Raw genomic sequence first — 12,117 nt, 5'->3', positions numbered from 1 at the left:
GATCATCACTCTTAAGAGCATTTCCATCCCATTTATCCCCTAAAAAGTTTTTATAATTTAGCTAAAAAGTATATTCCTTAAAATTTTTTTCTTAAATTTTACTTATCTTTCAAAAATCTCATACATCTCATTCTCTATCTTTTATCTATTCTATTAAAATAATATTTCTCTATTATTTATTTATTACTTTTTTCTCTCACTTTCATTTACAAACTTAACTACTCAATATTTTTTCTTATATTTTGAACTATTACTTTAGTGAATATTTTAAACAAGAATTTAAATTATTTTTTTGTGGATATGATAATATTTTTAAATTTATTTTTTTATAATTTCGTAATTAATTAAATTATTTTTAAAATTCTTATTTAAAACTATAACGAATATAAGTATGAGAGAAAGTATAGATGATTGGAAGAAAAATTTATTTTATGTATTAGAATAAAATATTAATAAAAAATGGTTTATGAGATGAATAGTGATTCCCTACATTTGGAGAACCATTGATCATCTCCTAAACGTTTTCTCTAAAATAGGGATTCGGATGTAGGGATATTTTGATTAAAACAGAAAAAGTAAAATAAACGTCAAATTATAGAGAATTTGGTGCTTCAGGGCACCAGATGTGAGTACTCTAAGTGGTTTTTCTTGTATTTTCATTTTAGATTTCATATTACAAAGTCTAATACTGTAAAATAATAATCTTTGGGATCTATATTAATAAGTTTATTATTTTTCCAAAACTTAGTTTATTTTAAAATTGGCGGGGTCACATTTTTAAGAATAGACAATACATAGAAATTATAAAAAATTTAGGGAATGTAAGGAAAAAAAAAATAGAAAGAGACATATCTATGTATATTAAAATTTTAAAAAATTTTGAAGAGCAAAAATGGGAGGCCATGGCTCCTCCCCCAAATTAAGGATCAACGTACGTGGTTCCGCCATTGCCACCCAAATACCCTTCAAAGAAATGAGATATTAATTTTCTTGACTAGTTCAAACTAGAAATAATTAATTTTCTTGACTATCTTTAAAAACATATTTTTCTTGACTTAAAAACGTATAAATAAAAAAAGAAAAGGGACTTCTTGATGGAGACTAGCTTAGGAAAAGGAATATATTTTCTTGACTAGGTCAAAAAAGGAAAAAAAAAATTAAAAAAAAAAATTCTTGACCAGCTCAATGGTGAGTACTAGTTGCCTTCTATAAACAGAAGGCCATCTTCTTCTAAGTTAACTACTACGAACGAACGAAGAAAGAATACTAGAGACAGAAAAAGGCAATTAACTATGTCCTCTTTGCTTGAAATTGTTCTTCTGCAGCAACAAACTGTAAAACTCTTGCTTGGGATACTTGTAATTTCAGTAGCAATATTTGTCGCAACAGCAGCAACTGAAGTATCCAATTCCAGCTGCAACAGAACATGTGGATCGCTTGAAATTCCCTACCCATTTGGAACATCCGAAGGCTGCTACCTTGACTCATCTTTTCTCATTACTTGTAACTCTTCCTCCTCCTCCAACTCCGAGACGAGTACTCCAACACCATTTCTGCGCGTTGGTAACATAGAGGTACTCAACATATCATTGGATGGTGAACTGCGAGTTTCAACTTATATAGCCCGTGATTGCCCACAGGAATCGAACTATAATTTCAACAATAGATATACCTCTCTCGGCCTGCGAGAGTTTCCCATCTCATATACAAAGAACGTGTTCACCACTGTTGGTTGCGACACTCTGGGGCTCATTGGAAGTTTTGCCTCAGACAAGAATTCTACAACAGGATGTGTTTCAGCCTGTGACAGCATCGACGGTATGGTTAACGGGTCTTGCTCTGGCATAGGATGTTGCCAAACTCCTATCCCAAATGAAATAAAAGATTTTATTGTGTCGGTTAAGCACTCCAATGTGAGCGAATTCAATCCATGTGGTTTCGCTTTTGTGGTTGAAGAAAAAGCATACAACTTTTCCACCTTAGATCTTCAGAATATGCAGGATAAAGAAGTTGTTCCCTTGGTGTTAGATTGGGTAGTTGGGAACCAGACATGCGAAGATGCTAAGAAGAATACTACAGGATACGCATGTAAGGCAGCGAATAGTGAATGTTACAATTCTACAAATGGTCCTGGGTATCGCTGCAACTGCTCCTTAGGCTATCACGGAAACCCATATCTCTCTGGTGGTTGCCAAGGTACATAATCCATATTCTATATATGCATTAAGCATTGGTATTGAACTCATCAAATCAGTGTCATCTTTAAAATTTGAAAAGTTTGTTTGTATTGATTCAACACATGCTAAAATCATCAACTTTGAGCTACATTACATTTAAGTTCATCTCCAAATTTGAAGACTAATTGTTCACACTCTATAACCATTATTTTATGTACTTAAATTACTGTTAATTTCCCAATTTTGAGCCACAATATATTTAAATTGGGAAACAATAATTTAACTATCAAATTAAATTATTAATTAACATATAATTAGTGTCTTTGTAAAATATGAAAAAAATAAATTAAAAATATTATTATTACAAAAATAATATTATATTATTATTTTTACTAATCCAATGGTTAATACAGTGTGAGGTTATCGCTAGGAGTTTTTTATTTATAGAAAATATGTACTTTTCTTCAAATTTTAGAGATAAATTTAATGAAATCAATGCCAATGCTCTAAGTATGTATTCCGTCAACGAAATCTATATTATCAGAATATTATTTATAGATATCGAAAATAAATATTCTCATAATATACTCAATAGTATTTTAAGAATATACTTTGACAATTATTAAAAATAAATATTCCGTAATATATCTTAGTCAATTAGTTTTCGCTGCTAAATGACATCATATTGAAGATTTTTTTATTGCTACAATGGATGTGAGTTTTGACATGGGCCTTATTCATGGTGTTTCAGATATTGATGAGTGTGAAACTCTAAATCATGGGTGCGCTGTTAATGCATGCATCAACCATGTGGGGTCTTACAGCTGTTCTTGCCCCAAGGGGTACGAAGGAGATGGGAGGAGAGATGGAAATGGTTGCAGTCCTAAACGACGCAATTATAGGAATGTCATTATTGTTCTGTGTAAGTTTATTTGCACATATTCATGTATATGTAAAATACTATTTATACTTGCAATTTTTACTAAACGTACTCACATATCACTTATTGAAATTTTGAATATCCATTATAGATTTTGAAATTTGAATTCAAAATTTGAATTTAAGAAAAGTGATTAAATGAATCTTGTACGTAAAATTGTAAATATACATATAACACTACTCATTGCGTATAATATATAATCATATCATGACAAACCAGTACTTTCTAGTTCAAATATTATTGATTGAGTCATCCCAAATATTGGTTCTTAGCTTGGTTGAATTAAACATGAATAATCAAACATTGGATTTTGGTCATGACAGTTGATCTACTTGATAATTCATTTTCATTGTGCAGCTATCAGCATAGGTCTCTTAGGGTATGTTTGGGTACCAAACTACTCTCAACACTTTCTAAGTATTCTCGTACTTTTGAAAATTTTTCACATGCCAAACAACATAAAATACTCTTAATGGGACCCACAAACCCACTTCAATCTCTACTCATAACTATTCACAAACATTCTATAATACTTATCACTATTATATATAAATAAAAAATAAAATTATTATAATATTAATCACTATTAAATATAAATAAAAAATAAAATCACTATAATATTTATCACTATTAAATATAAATAAAAAATAAAATCATTATAATATATAAATAAAAAATAAAATCACTATAATATATAAATAAAAAATAAAATCACTATAATATATAAATAAAAAATAAAATCACAATAATATTTATCACTATTAAATATAAATAAAAAATAAAATCATTATAATATATAAATAAAAAATAAAATCATTATAATATATAAATAAAAAATAAAATCACTATAATAAAATAACTATAATATATAAATAAAAAATATTTATCACTATTATATATAAATAAAAAATAAAATCACTAAAATATATAAATAAAAAATAAAATCGCTATAATATATAAATAAAAAATAAAATCACTATAATATATAAATAAAAAATAAAATCACTATAATATATAAATAAAAAATAAAATCTATAATATATAAATAAAAAATATTTATCACTATTATATATAAATAAAAAATAAAATCACTATAATATATAAATAAAAAATAAAATAACTATAATATATAAATAAAAAATAAAATAACTATAATATATAAATAAAAAATATTTATCACTATTATATATAAATAAAAAATAAAATCGCTATAATATATAAATAAAAAATAAAATCACTATAATATATAAATAAAAAATAAAATCACTATAATATATAAATAAAAAATATTTATCACTATTATATATAAATAAAAAATAAAATCGCTATAATATATAAATAAAAAATAAAATCACTATAATATATAAATTAAAAATAAAATCATTATAATATTTATCATTATTATATATAAATTAAAAATAAAATCATTATAATATTTATCATTATTATATATAAAAGTAAAATAAAATCATTACAATATTTATTAATATTAAAAAATCACTATAATAAAATCATTATAATATTTATTATTAAAAATCAAATCACTATAATATTTATGGGACCCACACATTTTTCAACTACCTACTCAAAAGTCAACAACTCAACATACTTCACACATCCAAACAACTCAAAATACTCTCAATGGGACCCACAAACTCACTCCAATCTCTACTCATAACTATTCACAAATATTCTCAACACTTCTCAACACTTTTCAACATCCAAACGTACCCTTAGTCTTGCTCTTGGGAGGTTGTTCAGTACTTTTGGGATTGAAAAGAAGGAAGCACTTGAAACTCGAAGGACAGTACTTCCAACAAGATGGTGGCTTTGTTGACATGACAGCACGATAAACCAACTCTTGAAACCCCTTAGATGATGGCCGATAATAAGTAGTTAAGAACTCGTTTGTTTTCGCAGATAAGATGAGACGAATTGAGATAAAAAGTTAAAATTAAATAAAATATTGTTAGAATATATTTTCTTAATATGATTTTTCTTTAAAGTTAAATTGTTTATTATATTTTGTGTGAAAATATAAAAAAATAATAATAATTAGATGAGATGAGATGAGTTGAGAAATTTTCAGCAAGTGAACGAGGCCAATCCACAATAATTGATTTACGTAAATTAATGAGAACTATTCATGAACTTCTCTATGCTTATTAATGTTAATGTGTGATAATGATCATATATATATATATATATATATATAGACTACCATATTGCATAGATTATTCAGTACCTATTTTGGGTTCTCTCTTTTACCAAATTTCTGTAGTTGGAAATAACTTGCAACGCTTTTGTGTAATTATTCGTAATGAGAATGACTATTTGTGAAAAATGCAAAGAGTGCATCTTTTATCCTAATATAGTGTGAAGTAGTTGGGCTTTAAACATATAATGGGAACCTAACATGTAATTAGCCTCTCATTTTGTTCAAATAAATTGAGATGTATAGAATTATTGCCCATATTAAAATAAAAAATTCCGGATTTGCATATCTCGCCTCGCTAATTTGCTTTTATATCGGTTGGAGAATGTTTAGTAAGTTATTGAACCTATGATAGATCTACGTCGAATTCGCCATTGGTTCCAACCTCAACTAAAGATGAATACTTTGTCTGGAACAAAGGTCTAATATTCCCCCATGCATTTGTGCATCATCGAGTCCACTTATAAACTTATATGTCAAAAATTAGAAAGGAAGACATACAAGCAAATCAACTACTTCCAACCAAGCAAGAAATTACTATATTAACATTACGAACGTACAATTGTCGCATCATCGAAGGAAACTTCAAAACATGCAAATAATATATATATATATATATAAATATATATATATATATTAATAGGACAACTTTTTATGCAATACCATTGATATCAATGCTGAAAACAGTTAAGACATGTTTAACAAACCTAGACACCTCTCTGCTAGAAATGTCATGCATCAAAAATAGCATTTTATTACAACATGAGTCTTATGAGAAATGATGATTGAAGCATACTTATATAAGACCATTGGTAATCGTCTAGCCATTATCAAGTTCAAAATTTGACTAAAAGTTGAGATTTTGACTAAAATCAGAACTATTGACCGGAGAGGTTAATCCATATTTGACTATTCATCTAAAAGTCAAAATAATAATATAATATTAGTAATTTCAAGAATAAATTTTTTATTTATTTATTTATATTTTGTAAATACACTCCATATATTAATTAATAATTTAATTTTTACTTAACATTATTGTTTTACAACTATTTATTTCCTCAACCTAATTATCCAATAGCAGCTATTGAGAATATTTTTAGAATAAAATATTATTTTAGAGATGAATAATGATTGGCCAAATTTGAAGAAAATGATGAATTTACTATAACTCAAAAGTGAAGCTTTGGAGTTCTGACTACTCCAATACATATCACTTTTGAGCTACTTAGCCAAAATTTGGCTGGGTACTAGCATTTGTCTATGCCAGTGCTCTAAGTGAAACAGATTTGAAAAGGCTTCCCAAACTATTTGTTTAAAACGTTAAAATTATACAATTAAGTTAATCATTGTACCAACTGTGCATAGTACTATATCAACCATATATATCATGATCAATAAAACTTTCCTTTGTGAAAAATCTCTCGACACCCTCGCAAATTGAAACTAATGTCAGGGATAATATGCTAATTAATATCTAGTAATATGTCACAGTACTGGAGGGATGTATAAAACAATATAACAAATATCTAGTAAATAATGTTTGGGACATGCTTAATTAATATCTAAAATAATATAAACAAATGAATGGCTAAGTTACTGTGCACAGACAAATTTGTTAAACCACTGGTAAGCAAAGTTTGAGAAATATGCCTAATACAATGTTAATGCAGGAGTTTTTATGTTTGATTAGCTAAGGCCTCGTTTGTTTTGGGAAAACATCTCATCTCATCTAATCCTTATAACTTTCTCAACTTCCAATACAAAATAAAATAAACAATTCAACTTTTTCAAATCCCAAAACAAAAATAATATTAAAAAATATACTCTAACAATATTTTATTCAACTTTTTAACTTTAATCTCATCTCATCTCCGAAAACAAACGAGGCCTAAATTTAACCTAAGACTGGCATATGGGTAAGCCAATGCCTGTACTCAATAACCTGCATGCATATACATATATATATAGTACAAAGATATCTATCTTGACTGTTTCAACAAACAGAAAATATAGACTAGTCTCTCCAAAGAGGAATTCACCTAGTAATAGTCTCCTCTCCTCTATGTTTCCTCTCCCGAGAGAATAGATCAGGAGGTGTGTGAGTGTCTTGCGTGTCTCCAACCGGAGTAAGAGGGTTTCGTGTCACTGCTTAAGCAAGGATATCAGGAGGAAGATGTGGATGGTATAGAAGAATTATGGAGTCAATTGAGGTTAACAAAAGAATAGACTTAACGATAGAGTTAAATGGAAGTGTAATGGACGATGTGCAGAAGAAAGGAGAAAGATGCTTGGTTGGTAATGTGTGCATGAAACGCTCAATTGGCAAAGAGATCATATCGTCCTCAATGGCAAAAGTGTGAAGGCTGAGCAAACTAGCTACTTTTGGCTACTTTCCGGATCAAATGTGTTTATTATTACCTATGCAACGTGGATAAACAAAGAGTAGAGGAAGGCATGCCATGACTATTTGATACTAGCTTATTTACAATTAAACCGTTTGATGGGTTTACATAATGTAGAAAGGTGAAATTTGACCACGACTCGTAGTGGGTACAGTTCCATGATTTGCCTCTAGTGTGCATGAATCGAGATAGTGTGGAACAAATAGAAAGTACAATTAATTGGTGAAGTAGTAGAGCTAGATGTGGAAGATTATGTTATGGAGCTGGGGAATTTGCTTCACATTAAAATAGAGATTGATTTAACAAGGCCAATTGCTAGAGGTCAAAAGTAAGTTGCCTCAAAAAAATGGTTCAATTCAGACTGATTTAGCCAGTTCAAAATTGAATCAATCAGAAATCGAATCAATTTTAGTAAACTTTTTGAATAGTTAACTAAATCACTTCAATCGATAGATTTAGGTCGATTCAAACCAATTATAGCTGATTTTAAACCAATTTGAACTGATTCCAAACTGTATTTATTTTTAAGTTATCTAACAACTAAATTTTTTCTTTTAGTTTCTTGTAAAATAAATATAATAGAACTAAATATATATATTAAATTTTTCATCATTGTATTCAATAAGAATCATAGAATAATTAAAGATAAAACTCGTAATTTTTTATTTTCTTCAGTTGAACAAAAAAATAGGAAATGAATGAGTATTTTGTATTAAATTTGTAAATGTATATAAATACTACATTTATCATGTTCGCATTACTGAATGATATTTATCTATTTCCCTGATGAGGCAAAAGAATGTCTACAATTGAGGTTAAATACATAAATTACATATTTATTAAAATTATTTAGATTTATATCATATTTTTATTAAAATTAATAAATGGATTTATATTTATAATATTTTATACATAATATTAAATGTTTAAATTTCATTATATGCGATTTTTTAATATTTTTTATCAAAATTGAAATAAATTATTCAAAATTTTTATGAATAGTTCAATTCAATTTATTGAATCACCTAATTTATAGAATTTGTCCTTACCCGATTCTGATTTTTAGGCCTTCATTGAATAGTCAATGTAAATGGCACCAGAATATGGGCTCCACTTAAACAGGAGAAATTACACAGGTTTTGCTTCAGTTGTGGATAGATCTTACATGATACCCAGGGTTGTCAGCAAAGGGAAAAGCAGAGAGACACAGTGATGAGTTTGCAAATCGGTTTGAGCCGTAACTTCGAGCAAAGCCCTACATGAGACGCCAATATTCTGCAAACTGTACAAACCAAGCCAAAAACGACTTCGATGGAGTATGGAAGGACAAATAAAGAGGAGGGATTGGAGGAAGGATTTCAAAATGAAGAGTCGGATGAATTAACGGATGATTTATAGACTAATTCAGCGGAGAGGATCAGGGTTGATTGCGTAATTAGTGAAGAAATAATGAGTAATTTGATTCATGGTAAAACTAGTTGGGTTGGCCAGGTGTATGAAGGGCCCACGAACATAAGGTTTCTAGTAGATGGGCTACCCGTTAATAAGGAAAGCAAAGATGTTTCAGCAAACCTAGTCAAGGTTGTCAGAAATGGAGTTCAAGGCTACCATGAGCAGTTGATGACAAGAAAGGATCAAGCAAGAACAAATTGGAAGAGAAGGGCAAGAGCAAAAGGTTTGGGATCTGACCCTCCCACCGCTGCTGCTGTCGACCACCTAATGAGCAGGGGTGAGTCATGCCAAATGAAATTAAACTCACTCCCGCTTGTTGACATCGCAGGAAAGGTAAGCATTGATTTGGTGGCGATTTTGTCATTGTAGAATATGTCAATTGGAGATTGTCTTGTCGGTGTTTTGTCAATAATGCAAAAGTTTGATGTAGGTGTGGTGAATTGTCCTAGAAAATCATGTTTTTCATTAAACAACAAGAATTTACAATATTTAAATAACAAATTAAAAAATAAGGGAAGATGTAGCCTTCGGTTGGGGAGCTTTCACTTGTTCTGCTTCTAGGACCATGCACCTTCTCGCTCCCCTTCAAGCCTAGCAAGACGAGTCATAGACTAAGGCCTGCCAGAGCTCTCCAAGCAGTGCATGACCTACTCTCTCTTGGAGGTGCCGTCCAGGGTAACCCCATCATCCTTCTACTTCAATTCTTGTACGTAACATTCCCTCACCAAGACCTATTCGCATCAGATTTCTCCCACTCCATGGGATTTTGGAAACTTCATCTTAAGGTAGTAGGTCGACATGACTGCTTGCAAGCTGTTGAGGGTGGACCTTCCTATGATGGTGTTGTAAGATGATGGGGTTCTCACCACTAGGAACTCAACCATGATTGAGGCAGTGCAAAGGGTGTTGCTCGTGAGGACTGGCAATGTGATGACTCCTACTGGATGAACCATATTCTCGGAGAAGCCCTTTAGCGTCATGGAGGCTAGATGTAGCCGGGCAGCATATATTCCCATCATGATGAAAGCTTCCCAGAACAGGATGTTTGTAGAGCTCCCTTTGTCAATGAGGATTCTCCAGGTAGTGAAGTTGGCAACCAACATGGTCACCACCAACGCATCATCATGGGGGTACATGACCCCTTCTTTGTCAGCTCAAAGGAGATGCCAGGGTCGACTCCCCCCTTCGGTGCTTGGCGGGGTGGTTGAATCCTCCTGCTATGGTCCAGATTTTGAGTGGAGGTCACACCCCCCCCCCTCGGGCGGTGGTGAGCGGGGGCGATCTTGCTATGGCCCTCATGCTGGTGGTCGCTATCGAGGGCTTTCTTCCCTCCTGCGCCAGTCGACTCTGTCCATGCTCATTTCCCTCAATATTCCCCTCCTTGATAGCTTTAGTCTTCGAGTGGGGGGATAACGCAGCCTTATCCATTCCGCATGCTCCCTTCTCCCTTGTTGGGAGAAGTAGTCTTCAGTGTTGTGCGAGGTAGACTTGTGGTATCTACAGTAGCAGTGGACAATGCTTCAGTCATCATCTTCGCAGGCAACAGAGGTGTCGGCCTCGTGGATGGTTAATGCGGGTCGGTCAAAATGAGGTCCCATTCCCCTCGTTGAAGCTTCCTCCATTCTCTTGTCATGGGATCTCCTTTCTAGCTTCTCGTGGGCCTTAGCCTTGGCTGGGGCCCTTGCCTTTCTTTATGCTCACTCCATCTCCTTCTTCCTTGGCTCAGTTAGGGCCCGAAAATTGTCTTTGGCATTAATGAAGTTGTTGGCTTGGTCAATAAACTCCCATAGCATATGGGGAGTCCTTTTATCCAACTCGGCCATGAACTAGGATCGTGGCCAGACCCTCCCAGAAGCACCGCCAGGGTTATCTTCTCACCCTAGTCATCGGTGGTCATGTGCTCCCTATTGAACCAAGACATATACGTTTTCAAGCTTTCCTCCTCTCCCTACTTAATGGTGAGAAGGTACGCTGCTAGGCGTCTCATTTTTCAACTTAACATGAATTGGGTCAAGAATAGTCGAGTCAACTCGCCAAAACTGTCTATGGAACCGGCGCCAGGGACCCAAACCATAATAGTACTGGCCCTTTTAGGGTCAGCGGGAATGCCCTGCATGCCACCTCTCCTAGGAAACCAATGTCATGTGAGCCAAAAAGGTTTCTCGATGCTCAAAAGGGTCCATCCCTCCATCGTACATCTCGATGGTGGGGACCCTTGACTTTGGTGGTAAGGGCATAACCATCACCTCTTCTGTGTAGGGTAGACCAATGCAGGTGAGCAGTTGGTCCACTGGCGATGATGTGCCAACTTTCCTTGCAATCTCATTGTACTTTCTTTTGAGATTGCGGAGCTCGTCTTGCATGTTCTTCTTCTCCTCCTCCACATTTACTCCAGCTTCGGTGTTTCGGGACCCCACGTGCTCGCTATAGCTGGGCTCTGCCTCCTCGTTTTACCCTTATTAAGGCTTTATGAGGTCCTTATTCTCTTTGCAAAGTGTTTGCACCCCGTCGATCAACTTTGTCACCCAATCCTCCATAGCTTTCAATCTTATTTCCATGGCTTCCTTTATGTCTCCTCTGAGTTGTCTGGAATGGGTTGTCACAGGCATACGAGGTACACGCAAGATCTACAAGAATCCCACAAACGACGTCACTGTTAACTTCATGTTTCGTACACCTTTGGGTCAGGTTCCAGCAACCCAGGTCTTCAGAATTGGGCCTATGAAAATAAAGTAGAAAGCAGTTAGGAGAGGTTGGCGTTAGGACCGAGGAGTCTCAGATGCCAAAATTAATAGTCTCTTGAAAGTTTGTAAATAATGAGAGAGTCTAGGGATCATAGAGAGTTTCTCGTACATGGAAGTTGCTATTTATACTGAGAGTCTGTGTCCTTTTACTATTCATTTTGTTAGAGTCCTTTAATACAGCATG

At 32.7% G+C, this 12,117-nt stretch overlaps 1 protein-coding gene across 1 annotated transcript; it reads left to right on the top strand.

Annotated features, from left to right (window-relative positions):
* The first annotated feature begins 1,292 nt into the window (after positions 1–1,292).
* LOC109010665 (wall-associated receptor kinase 2-like) lies at positions 1,293–2,204 on the top strand. The gene has a single exon (XM_035690763.1). The coding sequence runs from the start codon at positions 1,293–1,295 to the stop codon at positions 2,202–2,204; it is 912 nt and encodes a 303-aa protein (XP_035546656.1).
* Positions 2,205–12,117: the final 9,913 nt, after the last annotated feature.

The sequence above is a fragment of the Juglans regia genome, chromosome 6, assembly GCF_001411555.2.
Source record: "Juglans regia cultivar Chandler chromosome 6, Walnut 2.0, whole genome shotgun sequence".
Classification (NCBI taxonomy): Eukaryota; Viridiplantae; Streptophyta; class Magnoliopsida; order Fagales; family Juglandaceae; genus Juglans; species Juglans regia.
Note: the sequence above shows the minus strand (reverse complement) of the source record. Positions and strands in the feature narration are given on the sequence as shown.